General features: G+C 55.4%; 1 protein-coding gene across 1 annotated transcript; it reads left to right on the top strand.

Annotated features, from left to right (window-relative positions):
• Positions 1-3139: 3139 nt before the first annotated feature.
• CBX2 (chromobox 2) lies at positions 3140-11668 on the top strand. Its single transcript, XM_047758325.1, has 5 exons — positions 3140-3253; positions 3325-3368; positions 4411-4476; positions 6475-6580; positions 8258-11668. Exons 1-5 carry the CDS (start codon positions 3182-3184, stop codon positions 9563-9565), a joined length of 1596 nt encoding a protein of 531 aa, XP_047614281.1. The 5' UTR covers positions 3140-3181; the 3' UTR covers positions 9566-11668.
• The last annotated feature ends 6976 nt before the right edge of the window (positions 11669-18644 follow it).

Here is an 18644-nt window from a genome sequence, read left to right as displayed (position 1 = left end):
ATTAGTTACTATTGTCACTGGCGTTGCTACTTTCATGGAAAAAAAAGGGGCATTAAAAGGAGTATTGTGGTTTGCCTATATGCCTATATTTTTGATATCTTTTTATATGTTTTTTAAATATTCTCATATAAAGGAAAGCATAAATGGGACTGCAGGTAAACTATTCATGTTCCAGGATTCATTTAAGCAACTGCATTACTTTCATGGAAAATACATTTGGAGTGTAGTCCTCGCGTTCCTAAGGACCTGTGATGCCCAGTACTTGACCATTAGCTACACGCGGCTATTTCCATTTATTGAAAATAAAATTTTAAAAAATTAATTCCTCAGCAGCACATTTCAAGTGTTCACAAGCCACAGATGGCTGGTGACTAACATATTGAAGACTGCGGACCTGAGGCATTGCCATCCTCTTGGAAAGTTCTACTAGACAGCACTGCTCTGGACTCTGTACTATATCCAGTCGTGTCTAGAGGACAGCAAATGCTGAGGAACCATTTGTTGAATGAATAAGAAAATAATTAGTTCTAACTTGTCTTAATAATTCTTAAATATGACAGTCAAAACGGAAGATGGAATCTGCTTTAGCCCAAACTCTTGTTTTGACACATTTGGATTAGCTGGAATCATTCCTCGATTCTGCCAACTTCCAGTTTTATTTTTAAGGAGCATTTCACAAATTTGGATCATACCTCACCCTTTCTATCTGATAATTTAATTCTAGTCAAATCTGTCATATTTGTTTCTCCCTATCAATTATCTAAACATTATTTTACCCAAACTGGGTGTTCACAGTTGGATAGATGATGCATGTATTAAACCTTCCAGGAAATTGATTTTTTTTCCCAATGGGTTACAATCAAATTCTAGACAAATTATTTCTTAGAAGAAGAAAGAATTGTCTAAAAGCTTTCTTTTCTTTAAAAAAAAAATATATATTAAGCAAGTATCCCGGGATGCCATACTTCACCAAGAGGAAACTGGAAGCTTCCAGAGCAAAAACCTCACACCCAAGATGACTTCTGCAAGGAAATGTGAGTTGAAACTGATCCAGCTATTTGCAGGATGACAATAAATACACCTTTGGCCTCATCCCCACAGTTTATTGCCTGGCTCCACAAGATGGGGATACAAAGAGCTGGAGAGAGATTGTAGGGGGCTCTCTCTCTATCCCAGGAGCGCAGCTTTTATCCCAAAACAGGGATTCTGGGCTGCAGCCCCACCCAAGTGAGCGGCCAAATCCCCCCCCTCCGCAGAAGCAACCTTCCCTCTTTCCACCTTCTTTGCAAACAATATCTCTCAAATACTAAATGAATGTAACCTATTTAACCAAATAATGTTACCCAAGTTCTCTCCAGATACCAAATGAATGTAACCTATTTAACCAAATAAACTAATGAACATGCCAGAAATTGAAAGATGGGCTCCAAAATGTTACCCAAGTTCTCTCCAGATACCAAATGAATGTAACCTATTTAACCAAATAAACTAATGAACATGCCAGAAATTGAAAGATGGGCTCCAAAATGTTACCCAAGTTCTCTCCAGATACCAAATGAATGTAACCTATTTAACCAAATAAACTAAACATGCCAGAAATTGAAAGATGGGCTCCAAAATGTTACCCAAGTTCTCTCCAGATACCAAATGAATGTAACCTATTTAACCAAATAAACTAATGAACATGCCAGAAATTGAAAGATGGGCTCCAGCAGTTCCAAATTTTCTACAGTAGGCCTTTCCTGTTAAAACAACAGAAACACATCTCTCCTGCAGAATCCTTTATAAACATGGTTTTAATGATTACAGTTACCTAGAGACAGTCTCCTGTAACAAGAAACGACTTTTTGATTTGCTCAACAGAGAGAATATTTTGCAGCTGCATCCAAGGGAGGAACAAAACCAGAAAAAAATTTTTTTTTGAGTTAAAATCGTACTGATGTGGAAAAAGAGCTGCCATCTATCACCTTCATTTGTGGAAAAGTTAGGGCTAACCTATATCTCCTTTATTATTCGTTCGACTTGCTCTGATTCAAGATCTAAACGATTTAAGGGGAAAGTTGCTCATGGAATGGGTATCTGAAAAAGCACTAAATAAAAGGGTGTTTACTGAAGTTGAACCCACAAGACTCCAGGCCACCCCCATTCCAAAGCGCGGTCCAGTCTCTCTGCAGCATGTAATTGATCCAAAGGGCACGGACTGCCAAATCCGGGCAGGCCCATTAAAGACGTAGTTCTAGGTTAGAACAAGCTCCTCGAATCACCATCCCGTCTCCCCCACATTCATTTGCTTAAAATCGTGAAACAAATTAAGAAAAGGTGCAGTTGCTTTCCCTCTACGTGCTGCCTAAAACTTGGGGGCTCGGTGCCACTCTTCACAACTTAAAATAAGAACGCAGAGCCATTCGTTTTCAGCTGATACGTTCTCCTCTCTCGCCTTGGGGAGAGTGAGGGGGGAGCCGGGCTGCTCGGTTTTTGCGGTTCATCCCCTTCCCAAGTACTTGGTCTCCCATTCCTTCCCCGCCCCCCTCGCCCGTTTTGCTCGCGCGCAAAATAGCACGACTGCCCGAGACCGACAGAGACCAAGTTCAAAAAGGCAGAGGGCGGGTGGGCCCTCCGCGCCCCAAGCAGCGTCCCTCAGAAACCCGGGCAGGAAGCAGCAGCCTAGCCGCGTCCTGACTTCCCCCACTTCGGCCCAGAACAATGGCTTTTTGCCCGGAAAACGAAGTTCGGAGGAGGCCGGGCGCACCCCGGAGACCGGGACTCGGCTGACGATCCCCAGGCCCGAAGCGACCGGGCGCTTCCTTCTTCCTCGCAAAAGACCCGCCTGCGCCCGGTGGACCCCCACCACCGCCCGCGCCGCTACAGACAGACCAGGCGCGCGGGACCCCAAGCCCGGGCGCGAAGCCGAGCCCTCCTTGAACAATGAGCGCCCCGCCCCCGGCACCGCCCCCGCGCGCTCATTGGCCTGCGCCGGATCGGGGCGGCCCGGGAGGATGGGGCGGACGGCTGGCCTCGGCGCTCGGCGCGCGGCGCGCGGCGGCGGTGCGCGTGCGCGGGGCGGGCCTGCGCGGGGCGGGGGCGGTGCTTTGTGTGCGGCCGGCGGGGCGCGCGGCAGCGGCGGTGGCGGTGCGGGGAGCGGTGGGCGCCGCGGTCGGGGCGGGGCGCGGCGCGCGGCAGCATGGAGGAGCTAAGCAGCGTGGGCGAGCAAGTCTTCGCCGCCGAGTGCATCCTGAGCAAGCGGCTACGCAAGGTGCGTGCGGCCCGGCCCGTGCCCGCCCGCGCCCGTTCGCCCCGGCTCACGCACCTCTTCTCTCCCTGCAGGGCAAGCTGGAGTACCTGGTCAAGTGGCGCGGCTGGTCCTCCAAGTGAGTCCCCAACAATGCGGCGCCCGCCTTCCTGCCTGCGCCACCTCGGTCTGGAGGGTGGAGGACGACGTGGGGGTCCCTCGGCCGCGCTGTTTGGGGGAGTCCGCGCGCGGGGCGGGAAGTTTGCCGGGGCTCCGCGGGCTCCTCGGGCTTGGCGGGAGGGGGTGCACGGGGTGCCCTTTGTTTACTGGCCTGCGGGGCGCGGGGCTGGAAGGCCTCTCCGGAACCTCCTCCAGTTCGCCCAGCTAGGTTCCTGGCGCCCGGGCTGCCTCTCCCGCTGCCGGTTCCGCGCCCCTCCGGCGCCGCGCACTCCTCCCGCGCCCATTTGTTGCATGCGCCCCCGCCCGCCTCAGCCCTCCCCCCGGTTGCGAGCCCCCCTCCTCTTGTTCGTATTTTCCCCGCTGTAACCTGAGCTTTCTATTGATGGATGTAGTGCTGTTTTTTTTTTTTTCTTCTCTTTTTTAATGTAAGGGAGGGGACTTGGCATCCCGGAAGGGGCTCTATTTGCAGACGGTCTCGCAGACCCAGTTCCCCTTTCTTCTAGACCCCACTTTTCTTTCTTTTCTTTCCTCTCCGGGCGCCCCAGCCCGTGTTCGCCTGGGCACCAGCAATGTTGTTCTTAATCTTTGGGCCGCGTGTCTGTGCCGCTCGGCCGCCCCCTCCCTGCATCCTGGACGAGCCTTCCCTTCCCTCCCTGGCTCCTGGCCAGGGTTTGGGGGCTTCCCTCTCTGCAACTTTCCATTTTATTGGGATCCGTTTTCCTCCCCGGGGAGACTGGGGAGTCCTCCTGAGTCCCCATGTTAATTGGGAGTAGAATGGTGGTTTCCCTTTGAGTCGGAGGACAAGGAGCTAGCTTCAAGAGCCCCTGTCTCCAGGAGCTCATCGTTAGCGTGGGTGGGACCTTTGGGACTTTCCCCAGCAGCCCAGTGCCCTGGCTGCCAGCAGGGATCTCAGAGCAATGGGGCACCCCCACTCGGGCTGCCTTGTGAAGTGGCCTGTCACTGCCTGATGCTTTAGGATGCCCTGTTCTTTGCTTTTCTAGACACAACAGCTGGGAGCCAGAGGAAAATATCCTGGACCCGAGGCTGCTCCTGGCCTTCCAGAAGAAGTGAGAAAGTTAACAGACTTGTGGGAGGGGCATGCCATTGGGGGGACCCTGGTCTGTCACCCAGTGGCGCTGGATGGTGCTGGCCCTCAAGGGGTCCTGGACTTGGGCTATGGTTTGAGGTCCCAGAAGAGTCCTCCCCACACTTTCCTTCAGCTGACCAGCACTGTGTCCAGACCTTGAGAGCCACTGAGTGTTGCTTTGGATCTTTGTAACAGCCAGACTTGCCAAAATGAACCTTCCTGGTTCCTTATTTTTCTCTGGGCTGCGAAACAGCTGGTATTACGTGAGCGCCACGGGGGCCCCCTTGCCAGTCTCAGGGGCCTAATTCTAGATGTCATATCTATTTTTAAGTAGGAGACTTGGGTTAAGAGAGGCCTCTTTGAGATACACAGGGGAAAGGGTGGTGAGGGGCTGGTGATGGCCTGAGAGTCTGTGGAGTGCTGGGCGGGGCGGGGGGGGGGCGGGGGCAGGCTTGCTAGAGGCAGATAAATTAGGTGCGCAAAAGCTTTCCCAGGTAGGGTCAGTCCAGCCAGCTGTTCTCTGGGGCTCAAGCTGTGTCGACTTTTTTTTCACTGTAGCAGGACATTTTGGGTCCCAGAAGGCCATGGCAATGGGGAGAAAGATAGAGGTGGGTTTTTTGGGGGGGGGGGGGGGAGAGAGAAAATAAGATGAGCATATGGCTTGTCTCAGTACTTTTGAAAAAGTTAATCACCAAGCTCACTGCTATTGAATTCATTACTCAGGGGGTGAGAGCTGTGGCACTGTCTCTGTAAGACAGTGTCCTGACTGTTGAGAGACCACGTGTCCTTAACTTCACTTATGCTTACAGCACAGCAGATGACAACTGGGGTTGGCAAATCTCAGAGATAGATGCAAGCGTTGAAAAGAACCGTGGGGTGGCCTAGTTTACACCGTGCAGGAGAGGACACTGGGAAATGGGGTGCTCTATGTTGTCCTGTCCACCCAGAGAGTTCCCTGCAAACTAGGAACTGTTATTTGCTTGGTGTGTGGATGCAGCCTTATAGAGTAAGGGGACGCATCGGGTTCAGAGCCCTTGGGTACAGGTTAATGTGTCACCGGAGACCCATGAGTGCGCCTGACCTTTTAGGAGACGGGTTGGGGCTGCTTGGAGTATGAACTCTGCCTGCTTGTACTAATTGGATTCTTTTAGAGATCACCTTACAGGCCCCAGCGAGATGATGCTCGCCCATTCTAATTACCAGGAAACTGCTCCAGATAGAGCCTCTTTCCCAGGGGGTGACCTGGAAGACAGGCTTTCTGGGGTGGCGGGTGGCAGCAGCTCTCTCCACTCCCTGACCCCAAGTCACAAGAGCTGGTTAACAGTGTCCTGCAGGTGGTGTAGGCCTGGAGCCCAGGCCACCTTGGAATCAGGTGCTGCCAGTAGTTCTGTTTCACGTAGAGTCTAGGAACAGGGAAGACTTAGAAAAAGAAAACTGGAAGAGGCATGTGAGCCAGGGGCACTGGCTCTGGATGGACCACATCAGGAGCAGAAACCCTTGGTCTCCCCAGTGCCCTGCCAACCAGTGAGATTTTGTGCAGGTGACCAAGAGCTGGAGAATGGAGGGCACCTCCCTGTCCCTGGACTCTCTAGTTTGGAGTGAGGGGATTAGACCACGTGACCGCCAAGGCTCCTTCCAGTCGTAGCCTGGTAGAATTTTCCACGATACCGCCTCCCTGCAGAAAGAGGTCAGGATTTGCACAGGGTTGTCTTAAGAGTCAGAGAAAGTGGGGAGCTGTTCCTTTCCCAGCTTTGCTTGAATTTCGTGACTTGTCTTTCCCCAAGTGTAAATGAAACAGGTGTAAAAATGATACTGACCCATAATGCGAAGGAGGTGGGCTCTGGCCCTCTGCCTTGATTGTGTTAATTGATGGGATATGTTTTTGCAATGAAACTGAGCTTCCTGGGGGTGTTTGAAACCACAGGGTTCCAGGTGGCGGGAGGATAGGTCTGTGACTCTGCTTGCTGGTTGTCTTCAGGGAACATGAGAAGGAGGCGCAGAACCGGAAGAGAGGCAAGCGGCCCAGGGGCCGGCCGCGGAAGCACACCGTGATGTCCTCCTGTAGCCGCCACTCCAAGCTCAAGGTGGGTGCTGGCCCAGATCTGGCTGCTTGCCTCCAAGCGCTGCCTAACCCACTCTGCCGAGTGGAAGGTGGTGGTGGGAGGGTTGTTGGCCTTGGGGAAGGCAGCCAGCTGGCACCCTCCACCCCCTGGAGTCTTTCCCTGGCTCAGAAGACTCTGGCCCCTGCCTTCCTATGGGCTGCTGCTCTGAGCCTCTGCCAGCAGGGGGCAACAGCAAGCCTTGGCGCTCCACCTCCTGCCTTGTCCCTCCTGGGGAGGACCCGGCCGCAGCTAAGCACCCCCTGAGCTGGTTCCCTGCTCTTTTGCTGTCCATTCTGCATTCCTTTCTTCTGGATAACAGGATCAAATTTTGCTGCTGACCACTCCTTTCTCATCAGTGGCTTATGGGTGACAAAACAGGAAGCATGTACACAGTAGGTGCTCATAGGTTTGCCAGGTAGATGCGGTGAACAGGACAGCCCACACGGGTGCGCACACCTGCGCTCCATGGCACAGCGCCTCCCTCCTCCAGCAGCTCAGAGGAAGGACAGGGAAGCAGTCTTGGATAGATGTATATTTGATTTCTTTCTCAGGGCGCTGCCCCCAGGTCCTGAAACCACACACTGGCCAAGAGCTCAGTCACTTCTTACAAAACCACCCCTCCAGGAGGCTGAGGGACCCTTGCTGTGGATCTTATAGCTGTGGTACGCTGCCCTCATTTTGTCTTCAGAAATCTTCATTTTGAGCAGGAGAGTGGGGCCACAGGAGTCCACTGCCTGCAGGCATGTGTGTTAAGAAATGGCAGCAAGGTGGGGGGCCTCAGGACCGCCCCCCCCCCAGGTTTGATTCCATCACCCCCAATTCAGGGCAGGCAAGCTTTGCAGCTGGGAGTGAGCGTTGGCTCCGTCTCCCTAAAGCGTACCTTTCCCCCAGGGACCTGAGAAACGGGAGGATGTGCTGGCTTAGCGTTATGGACATAGCACTTTCTCCTTAGAGGATGGAAAGGGCAGTGGTTTGCTTTCCTGAATGCTGGAAGGTTCTGAAGGGGTCCGCTATGGAAATGGGGAGGTTGAAGCCACGTTGCCTTGCTTTAGGCTACCGAGCGCTCACACATGCTGCCTACCACCCTTCCCTTCTGAGACATGGGGCTCGGGCTGCTCGGAATTCCCTTTTCCACACGTCTGCCAAGGGCCGGGAGCTCCCTGCTCTCCCCCTGGGAGGCTCAGTGTCCAGAGTCAGCATTTCCCTCCATCAGTCTGGCTTCACTTGATGAACCGCCTGTATTTCTTTGTTTTGCTCCACTTTTAACTGCATGTCGCAGAACCTCTTAAGGACCTCTTTAGTCCTTTCTGGAACTAAGCAGTGAGACCGCTCCCTGCTGGCTGCCTCTCTGGCCTGGAAGCCGCAAGAGGTACTGGCTCCAAGGTGTCCAATGCCCCTGCAGACCAGGCTGTTTTGTTTTGTTTTTTTTTGTCTTTCTGTCTTTTCTAGGGCTGCACCCGTGGCATACTGGGGTTCCCAGGCTAGCGGTCTAATCGGAGCTGTAGCCGCCAGCCTACACCACAGCTCAGGCAACATCGGATCATTAACCCACTGAGTGAGGCCAGGGATCGAACCTGCAACCTCATGGTTCCTAGTCAGATTCATTAACCACTGAGCCATGACGGGAACTCCAGACCAGGCTGTTCTTTATCGTTGCAGGAACCCGATGCCCCCTCCAAATCCAAATCCAGCAGCTCTTCCTCCTCCTCCACATCCTCCTCCTCTTCCTCAGATGAAGAAGATGACAGTGACCTAGATGCCAAGAGGGGCCCCCGGGGCCGTGAGACTCATCCAGTGCCTCAGAAGAAGGCCCAGATCCTGGTAGCCAAGCCTGAACTGAAGGATCCCATCCGAAAGAAGCGGGGCCGCAAGCCCCTGCCCCCAGAGCAGAAGGCGGCCCGGAGACCCGTGAGCCTCGCCAAGGTGCTAAAAACGGCCCGGAAGGACCTCGGGCCACCGGCCAGCAAGCTGCCCCCTCCACTCAGTGCTCCCGTGGCCGGCCTGGCAGCCCTGAAGGCCCACGCCAAGGAAGCATGCAGTGGCCCCAGCTCCATGGCCACCCCAGAGAACCTGGCCAGCCTGATGAAGGGCATGGCTGGCAGCTCCAGCCGAGGCGGCATCAGTTGGCAGAGCTCCATCATGCACTACATGAACCGGATGAGCCAGAGCCAGGCCCAGGCTGCTGGCAGACTGGCTCTCAGGGCCCCAACCCCTGGCAAGTGCAGCCTAGGGCTGGACCTCAAGGTGAGGACGCAGAAGGGGGAGCTGGGGATAAGCCCCCCAGGAGGCAAAGGCCCAAAGGCCCCTAGCAGCGGGGCTGTGGAGCAGAAAGCAGGGAGCACAGGAGGGCCCTCGCATGTCCACAGCAGCAGCAAGGTCCCTGCCGGGTGCCTGGGCTCCCAGCCTCCACCCACCCAGGAGCTGAGCCTCCAGGTCTTGGACTTACAGAGTGTTAAGAATGGCACGCCAGGGGTGGGCCTGGTCGCCCGCCACACCACAGCCACCAAAGGTGTCCCTGCCACCAACCCCGCCACTGGGAAGAGTGCAGGGGGTGGCCCCACTGGGGGGAGCGGGGCTGGCCTGCCCACCGATGCCAGCAAGAGTGAGAAGCTGACTTCCAGGGCGGCAGCCCTGCCCACCCCTGCAGGCAAGAGGGACTGTGCCAAGGGCAGCACGGCCCCTGGGCAGGAGGGCCACCCGGCCTCGGGGGAAGCCCGCAAGACGGCTGCGCTGTCCGAGATGAGCACCGGTGAGGAGAACAGCAGCTCTGACTCGGACCCCGACTCGGGCTCACTGCCCAGCGCCGGGCAGAACCTGTCTGTATCCGTCCAGACCAGCCAGGACTGGAAGCCTCCCCGCAGCCTCATCGAGCACGTCTTCGTCACCGACGTCACTGCCAACCTCATCACAGTCACCGTGAAGGAGTCTCCCACCAGCGTGGGCTTCTTCAGCCTGAGGCATTACTGACACTGCCCAGGTGTCACCTGCCCTTCTCTGGTCTCTGGCTTTGCTTTGGTATGTGGTCCACGTCTCAAACCCGCTCCGGGAGCCAGTGGCCTCCTTCAAAGACAGGCTCGGCTGGGAACTCCCCCCAGCCAGCCCCGCCTGTGACTTCGGTTGGGGAGGCACCAGGATGCCGTGGTGCCCGGCCTCCCCTTTGTTCCTACCTCTGGGCCTTCGCTCTGCTCCCCACTCACCGAGGAGGTCCAGCTGGCTTCCTGTGGCTCAGCAAAATGTTTCTCAAGAGCGTCCTGTGATTAAGCCCGGCTGCTTCACTGTTGGGACTGCCTCCGTGGCCTGTGATGACAGAATGGTGGTCGCCTTCCCTCCTGATCTCTGGGGGCACAGGTGTCCAGCTTAGCTGTTCCTGCCCAATGGTGGGGCTGGCAGGCCGCTCTGGAGAGGGCGGGGGGAGTGGGGCCTTGCTGGTCAGAACCCCCCACCCCCGTTAGAGCAGAGCCTGAGCTGGCGAGGACGAGGCGGACCTTTCGCCTCACTGTCCCCATCCCTGCCCCAGATAAATGAGGGCCAGGGCCTGAATGTAGGGGGACACGTGCTGGCAGTTGGGATCACCAACCCTCAAGAGGTTGGTTTTGGTGCCACCTAACCCTGGTTCGGGTTCACAACTGCAGCCCCCAAATGTTGACCCAGAGGTCCACTGTGGGTGGGGAGGTTTTCTCCTGAAGAGCCTCTGAGTGCTGGGGACAGAAGGAGAGGGTGTCACTGCTGCCCTCCTTCCTGCCAGCCTGTGTGGTGTAAGGACTGCCTTCATCCTAATGACCCTGCAAGCTGCTCCAGATCCCCTGGGAGGCGGACAGTTGCTAAGAAGGATGTCTCCCTCCACCTCCTACGACCAGCGTGGTGCCTCCCACTGTCCCGCCCACCTTCCCTACCTCTGGGGGCTCCGTGGTCTTTCCTAGCCGAGAAGCTGTAGCCCTGTACCACTTGGGAAATGGGACAGTCTGAGGGGGCCCCTGGAAAGGCTGGATCTGCCAGCCCGGCTGCCTCCCCACAGCTGGCTGAGTCCAGGAGCTGCCTTGTGTGGTTCCTGACCAACATCAGAATTGCCGTGAGTGGCTCGGGCAGAGAGATGCGGCGGCGGGCAGAGTCACTGGTCTTTGTGATGCCAAAAAGAAAAGCGGGAGTGCGGGGGACTTGACTTGGGCTTCGACTATCGGTTACATCAGATGCGGGGCCTTCTGTTGCCCCCGTAGCCCGCGTGCAGGGGAGAATCCAGCTTTCATGGTGGGCTCTGGTGTCTGAGGGTGGCCTGCCAGACCTCCAGTTCCTCCAGTCCCATACCCTCTACACCAAATACCCCAAGATGGCTTTTGTGTAGCCAAATTGATTTCAACAGTGTGCCTTTGGGAACAGACCCACCTCCAGGACCTCACTGGGGGACATTCACATGCAGCTTCTGAGCCTTGCACCTGGCAGCTGTACTGGCTGCCGCAGGAGTGGTGCCCACCGTGGCAGGGCTGGGGGCCCAGGGGGAAACTGCACAGTGGGCAGTTAAGAGGGAGAATGCCCCTTCGGCTGCCCCAGCAGGAGGTGGAGAGATGCCAGCTCACTGCAGTCTGGAAGGAAGGGGTGCCAGCACACTGGGCCCCAGCACCAGCCTCCCCTTCTGTACCCAGATGCTCTGGCTTTGTGACAAAAGGGGCTCTCCTGGGCTGCGTCCCCCACAGAGAAGCTCATGACCTCCAAGTTTCGCTGCCTTAGAGGCTGCAGAGCCAGGCTAATAGCAGCCCTCCCCCCTCCAAGCCCTCAGGGTGCCCCTGCTCTGGGCCGACCCGACAGCCCCAGCAGCCAGGTCTCCAAACCCCAATTAGGTGCCTTTCTGTTTACCAGCTACTTCAATCCCAAAGTTTGAATCGTGAACACCTTACTCCCAGCCACTTTGCCTTCTTGCTGTGTTGTGTGTATTTCTTGGTGCTTGTGACCCCAAGTGGTTCATGTTTAAAAAGGGTTTGTGTGTGTGTATGTGTGGGCACACATGTACAGGCGTGACAGCCTTCGCTGAAGAGTTGGTCGTCATGTTTACCAGTAAATAAAAGTAGTGCTTTTTAATTTGCTGCTGCTGCTGCTGTGTGTGTGTGTGTGTGTGTGTGTGTGTGTGTGTGTGGCTAGGCATCGGCCACATGTCTGGCTTATTTCTTTATCCTGCAGGGTTTTCTGTGCGAACTGCATCACAGTGTATAGGAAATGGGTGTTTTAATCCTGTTTTATCTTTCCGTTGGTTTTTGTTTTGTTTTGTTTTTTTGTCTTTTTGCTATTTCTTTGGGCCGCTCCCTCGGCATATGGAGATTCCCAGGCTAGGGGTCAAATCGGAGCTGTAGCCACCGGCCTACGCCAGAGCCACAGCAACGCAGGATCCAAGCCGCGTCTGCAACCTACACCACAGCTCACGGCAACGCCGGATCGTTAACCCACTGAGCAAGGGTAGGGACCGAACCCGCAACCCCATGGTTCCTAGTCGGATTCGTTAACCACTGCGCCACGACGGGAACTCCTCCGTTGGTTTTTGTAATGGGTAGAAAGAAGTGGCCATTCTGTCCTGTTCTTTAGAGGATTTGGCATATGCATATATATATATGTGTGTGTGTGGTTTTGTTTTTTTTTTACCAAAAAGAGTGCTCCTTGTTTTTGGTTACACTCAAAACTCTGACCTGAAAAGAAGGATTCTGGGCCTAGAAGTTTCATCAGGGGAAAACTTTGGGGAGAACCAGAGCTTTGGACCATTGCCAATCACTGGCTTGATTTGTGTTTTTTAATTAAAAAAAAAAAGCCAAATCATTCATGTATGCCACTTCTAATTGCATTAAACTATGGCTGTTTGTTTGCTTTTTTAAAAGAGAACAAAAGTGGATATGTTATTGCCTTGGGAAACTTAAGATCTTTGTTGAAACAGGACAGCAGCCCAGCCCCCATATTCAATCAGGACCCAACAGTTAAAGGAAATGCTTCCCCCAGGAAACCCACAATGGTTTAGGGTCAGGGGTGGAGGAGGGGAGAGGTAGTACCTAGATGACCAGATTTTTGCTCAAGTGCATCTAAAGGTTCTGTGGATTCTCTAGTATTTTTGGAAAACTAACACTAGTGATAGGTTAGATTTTTTTTTTTTTTTTTTAGACTGATGTTAATTTATTTTGCAGGGAAGAGTCATTAGCAAATGGTATCAGATGATTTTTAACTTTGTTAACTCCTAGTATATCAATAAATTCTTAATTTTTCGGCCTGGTGTATGTCATGAGTGATAGCTGGAAAGAGACAACAGTCCCCTCACTTTCCCTTTCTTGAGTGGAATTACTTCTCCAGACTTGAGCTGAAACATGGGGTGACAAGATTGAAGCATTGGGAAAGGCGCTGCCACTGGGGTGCAGAAAAGGATGTGTTTCTAAGTAAAGGGGTGGGATTGATTATTCTGAGAGTCCCTACACCAGTGTTTTCCAGAGAGGACAGATTGGCACCAAAGAGGACATTTGACAATGGGGTTGATTTCCGTTGTCACAGTTAGGGGGCAAGGGGTGAGTTGCTACTAACATCTAGTGGGTGGAAGGCAGGTATGTCGTAAACTCCCCTTGAGACATCTCCCGGAAACTGATAATTTAGGTTAAAACAAGTGAAAATTTCCACACCCCCACCCCCAGTATCCAATGATACTGCGTTGGAAAGCAACTTAACCCCTTGAATCCACCAGGTGTAGTAACACTTTAAAAGGACAAGCTATAAAATTCTGGGGGAGTTGCCATGAAGCATAAGAAGTTTTGAGTCAGTGGTGTTCCTGTGACTCCTAATCCATGGATCATAATAAAGAGATGATTTGCTTATTATATAACCTCCCCTGGTCCTTTAAGGTTGGCATTACACTCAGCATGAATTTATTCATAAATTTCAGCCTCCAGGGAGAACGAAGCTCCTTTGAAGTAAAGAGAGAAGTTGGGCCTGGATGTTGGCCACCACTGCTTGCAAGGCTGGTTGGGGCGAAGGCCCGAATGTTTTAGTTCAGGAGTTTCCCACTGCAAATAGGAATGCAGCCCCCAGCTCTTCCAGGTTCCAGAAAAGGCCTATGAATCTGAAATCAGATTCTTGCAGGGAAGGCTGCTGGTCTTGTTTTCTTTTGTTGTGCCTTCAGAGGCTGCAACTGTTTTCTTTTGGAGAAGGTGGGCAGGGATGACCCTAACTGTCCTGTCCTCCAGCTTTTGAGAGCTGCAGAAAAGGGTTGGGGACGCTGGGAGGAGCACTAGAGGAGTAGGAGCCTGTGCTGTCCCCGGTGACAAGCCCATTTTTACAGAAGGCCAGCCAGACGGGGGGGCCCTGACCCACACCGGCCTTTGTTAGTTTCTGCGCTGCTGATCTGATCGCCTAATCCACCGCCTTCCCAGAAGAATGGGCTGGACTGCCAAGGGGCCCGACTGGCCTGAGGGCCCGGCCCGCGGCCTCCGAGGGGCTCAGCCCCGCGCGGCCCAGTCCAGCCTGAGGGCGCCTGGCGCGATGGGTACGCCCAGGTTCGGAAGACGCAGATCCAGCCAGCCGGACACCTCCTTCCTCCCACCTTTATGGCCGGAGGTCCTGGCGGAAGAGAGGAAGCAGAGGGGGCGCCCACGACGGCCCACTCTAGTGTACTTTGGGGTGGGGGAGATGAGGCGCTCCCTGCTCCTTTCGCGAGCTAGAAAGGCAGCGCCGCGCGGGAGGGGCTGGGCACCCGGGAGCGGGGCTGAGGCCATCGCCTCTAGAGGGCGCGCGCAACCCGCGAAGTTCAGGCCGCCGGCGCTTTGAACACCCAGGGAAACCTCATCCCGGGCTCCGAGCTGCCAAGGGGAAGCGAATTGCACAACCCACCCCGACCGCTCTGAGACGCCCCTAGCAGCCCCCATTTCCAAAGTCTCAGGGAGAAAGCTCCAGCTCCAAGCCATAGTTTCTTTCCCCTGTCCAGGTCCCAAAGGCTGGATGTCAAGGAGCCCCGTCAAGCACTGAGAAGCAACCATCTCGAACGCCAGCTGGGTCCCAGGCCCCCTCTGGCCCTAGGGGACTTTGGGGTGAGAAGAGGACATTAGAATATTAGCCCCCAAAGTGCTGGGACCAGTCCTGTTCGCTGTTGGGTCTCCCCCCGCACAGCACTGGGCCTCCACTAGTGGACTAGGGTCCGTGCTGTTAAGCATCAAAGGAACAAAAAGGGAGGGGGGAATTCAACCCGATGCTCTCCGAAGAGCCATAAAGATTCCAGTTCAACCAGTGTGTGTACTGGGCCAGGTTCCGAGCTGGCTAGGGCTGCAGGAGCAGCGGGCCCTGCCCTGGGCAGGCAAAGGAACAGACTGCTCTGGGGGCGGCACCACAGGCTGAGGTCTCCACATCTGGAAAATCTGCCAGGGGAACAGAAACCCGCTACGAAGCACCCGATCAAAGCCCAGGCTGGTGGTGCCCAAACAACTGGTGAAAGGGGGCAGAGTAGGGGCCCTCCCACCGCCCTATCTCCCTAGGCACGAGCCTACACTGCCCAAACATTCAGGAACCCAAGTAGGAGTAAGTCTCAGTCCAGCGGTGGGGCCATGGCTTGGGGGCTGGCCACCTACGGAGATCTTCTCCAGACTACCTCACGCCTCCCCCTGCCCTCTGACTCTGCTTGCGGGTCTGGCCCCTCACGTCCGAAGAGTGACCCGCTGCCTCAACCCCAAATGCTAGGTAGCTCCCTCCTTCTCCGGTCCTCTCACAGGCCACAGACTCCGGAAAGAAGGCGGGGAGAGCTCTGCCAAACGCGAGGTCACCCACTCGACGGCCAAGGGCAGGAGATGCGCCGGCAAACCTATGCCTATACCCCTCCCTACGAGCTCTGCCAGTGCACCTACATCCGCCTTCCTCCGCGAGGCGACGTCTGCCCGGGCTGTGGGGGTGGACTTAAGCTCAATGCTATGGCTTCTTTGGGGTCCTGGGGGCGGCTCTCCTGTGCCAGCTTTACGACCCCGCCCCGTTGCTGTAAAGTCTTCGGCCAGGAAAATCTGAGAAAATCCCACTCCACCCTGTGCTCCGCTCTCCCCGGACCATGCCTCACCCAGGTGCTGCCCCCCCAAAAAAAGAACCGGGGACAGAGAGGCTGTAGGGGCTGGCGGGGGCGGGGGGCGCAGGGCTGCGCCGCAGCAGCTTCGGGTTCACTAATCACATCAGCGCGCTCTGCGCCGGCTCGGAGCAGCCAGTTGCCTAGCAATACCCGAGAACTCAATTCCTCAATCAATAGGCGCGAGGCGCAGCATTTCGGGGGGCGCTGGCGAGGCTAGGTGGGTCTAGGGGGCTGGTCCCAGGACAGCACTGGGGAGGAAGCGGGAACGCCAGGGGAGCCCGGCACCGGCACCGGGGCGCCGACGTCTGGGACCTGGACATCAGGCCTGGGGGTGGGGCGCGTTGGGGGAGTCCTGCCAGCGGAAAGGGTAACTCAGAGGTCGCGCCCGCCCGCCCTGGACCCCCGAGTTCTGCCCTGGCTGCAGAGAGGTGCAGTCGGTAGGTGAGGAAAGCCACAGCCTATCCTTTTAGGAGGCTCAGGAGGGTCATACCCAGCTCTCTCCCAACCCCTCTCCCCTGCAGGGTGGGAGTTTCCCCAGTTGGGGAAGGGCCTACTGGGAACGAATTGGTCTCAGGCCGACTGGGGCGAGAGAGGGGTCTGGGACTGGGTAATGAGGGAGGGGGGAAAGGTCTTCTCCTGCTGAGACGCCTCTTCCTTCTTCTCGAGGGGCGAAAAAAGGAACAAAACCCAAGACACGTCTCTATTTACAAAGAATATATTTAAACACGTAAAAAGCGGTATTGGATACAGACTTTCACAACCGCAGAAGACAGGTACCGAAGCTTCGCTGGAGCTGAGGCGGAGATCGATTCGAGATTTGTACAAATCTTAGAATTAAACTCAGCACGCGCACATCCCGCGCCGTTGCAGACTCCCAGCCACGAGGCCCGGGCCCTGCCCACCCGTCCCCAGGTCAGTGTCGCAAGAGCGAGCAAAGGAGACACGCGCACAGCCGGCCACAGACTTAGGGCAGGACAGAAGGGCGGTGGGGCAGAACCAGGCTGGCCGAGGAAGGTCGGAGGGAAGGGACAGAATCAGCCCCAGGGAAGGAGATGAGGGCGAAGGGAAGAAGGGAGGGAGGGAGAGAGGAAAGGCAGCAGCCAGGTAAAGACACAGGTCCGGGAGTCACCGTCCACTCAGTAACAGACACGTCCCTTCAACGACGTTTCATCTGAAAATAGCGTCGATATTTAAATAGATACACTCGGCCAACAGCGCTTCATTATACAAAGTCTAAAATACGTTTTACAAATGTGAGCAGATAAAAATCCCCACTCCAGGGGCTTCTCTTTATAGGCGCAATTTGATTTAAAAACCCCAAACCATGTAGTACACCGTCTTCCTCGTTTTTACACCCTCACTTCAAAGGAAGACAGTCTGGTGGAGAGAGAGGCCGAGAAGCGGGAGATAGGAATGGAGAAGGGGAGCGCGGAGGGGAACCCACTCCTCCAGGTGCGGCTCTCGCGCTGCCCCCTCAGCCGCGCGCCTCGAGAAGCTCCCCACTCCCACTCCGGCCTGCCTCCGCACCTCGCTCGCCCCGACGCTGGGCTTCCTCCCAGCGCGCAGGACCCCCTCGCCCCTCCCTCCACAAGCAATGGGAAGTTAGATCTTCGCTGGCCCTTTAAGGGTAGGGAAGGGCGGGGAGGCCGCAGGATCAGTTACTCCAAGGGACAGGGATGTGAGGGGGACAGACTTGTGCTTTTGAGTCAAAAGAGGGGCGCGCGTTCAGCGTCCTGGGAGCGCTGCGTGGCCACGAGTCGGCCCAGACGGGGGCGTCCCGGGACCCGCCGCCGCGCAAGGCCTCCCCGGCCGCGCCGGCCCCTCTCTTCTCCAGCCCCCGCTCCTCCCTCCCCCTCTGGCGGAGTTTGAATGTCGAGTTCAAATAGAGAACACTCCGCGAATCGAAAAGGCCTATAAATTATAGCTTTAGCTTTTAAGAAGGGGGGTAAAAAAGAAAAAGTTCTGATGCGCACTCTTGGATGGAAACCTCGCCTGGCGCCTCCCTCCCCTCGCCGGGCCGAAGCCCCCGGGATGCACGTCCTGCCCAGCTCCGAGCCCCGAGCCCAGACCCTCCACCGCACTCCCAGCCAGGCCGCGACAACCGCCTGGGTGCGAAGCCCCCGCTCCCAGCCGCGCCTCCCTCCGTGGGTCCCGCCGTGTGGGCCTGTCTGGCCGTGCGAGCTGGCGGCCCGCCCTCCCCGAGGGAGGGAGGCTCGTCCAACTCTTCCTGGGAGGTGGGGGCCACAGTCTCTTCTGGCGAAGCTAGAGGACGCGAAAAGGAAAAGTCCACCCCCGAACACTTTTCTTGTAAAACAACAACTGTCTCGAACTCTGGGCACTGACATGCAATCCTCCCAATTTATCCTGGCATTTCGGGAATGTAAACAGATTCGCAGGATTTCTTTTCTTTCTGTGGAGTAAGGAAAGGAATCGAGGGAACTGGGAGATTTTGTCCACATGACACACGCACGAGCCGATCTGCATGTACAACACACACACCTCCCCGTAAAGTGCATTTCCTGGTGTGGTCCTGGGGGAAGTCCGCTGCTCCCCATCCACCCGCAACTTTTTACCTTCAGCCTCACACACACACACAAAAGTTATGCAAGTTATTACTTTTTCCCCCCTAACAGATTTCTTAATCTAAAAAAAAAAAAAAAAAAAGGAAAAAGAAAAAGACTGATCCCACCCCTTTTCTTTCTGATTGGGGAGCCAACCTTTTGTTGGCCTGGCCAACCAATGGGAAGAGAGAAAAAATCCGGGTCCTGCCTAGGTTCCATGGGTCAGCAGTGGGGCTGTAGCAAAAGGGAGGAGGGGTGAGGTGGGCAGACTGAGTCCCTCCAGACACCATCAGAGGCCCAGTGCCCAGGTTTCCATCCTGCCTAGTCCCCAGGGTGGCTGTCCGGCCCCTCCTGCCCCAACTCAGCCTGTCTGCCCCAGCTAAACCACAATGAGTCTCTCTTTCTCTCCTCGTTTAAATAAAACAACTTC

Source organism: Phacochoerus africanus, chromosome 14, assembly GCF_016906955.1.
Source record: "Phacochoerus africanus isolate WHEZ1 chromosome 14, ROS_Pafr_v1, whole genome shotgun sequence".
Classification (NCBI taxonomy): Eukaryota; Metazoa; Chordata; class Mammalia; order Artiodactyla; family Suidae; genus Phacochoerus; species Phacochoerus africanus.
The sequence above is the reverse complement of the archived record's forward strand: the minus strand, read 5'-3'. Positions and strand labels throughout refer to the sequence as shown.

Coding starts and splice junctions, on each gene's coding strand:
- CBX2 (XM_047758325.1), top strand. CDS start 3,182: ATGGAGGAGCTAAGCAGCGTGGGCGAGCAAGTCTTCGCCGCCGAGTGC. Junction 3,369..4,410: donor TGGCGCGGCTGGTCCTCCAA/GTGAGTCCCCAA, acceptor TTGCTTTTCTAG/ACACAACAGCTGGGAGCCAG. Junction 4,477..6,474: donor CTCCTGGCCTTCCAGAAGAA/GTGAGAAAGTTA, acceptor GGTTGTCTTCAG/GGAACATGAGAAGGAGGCGC.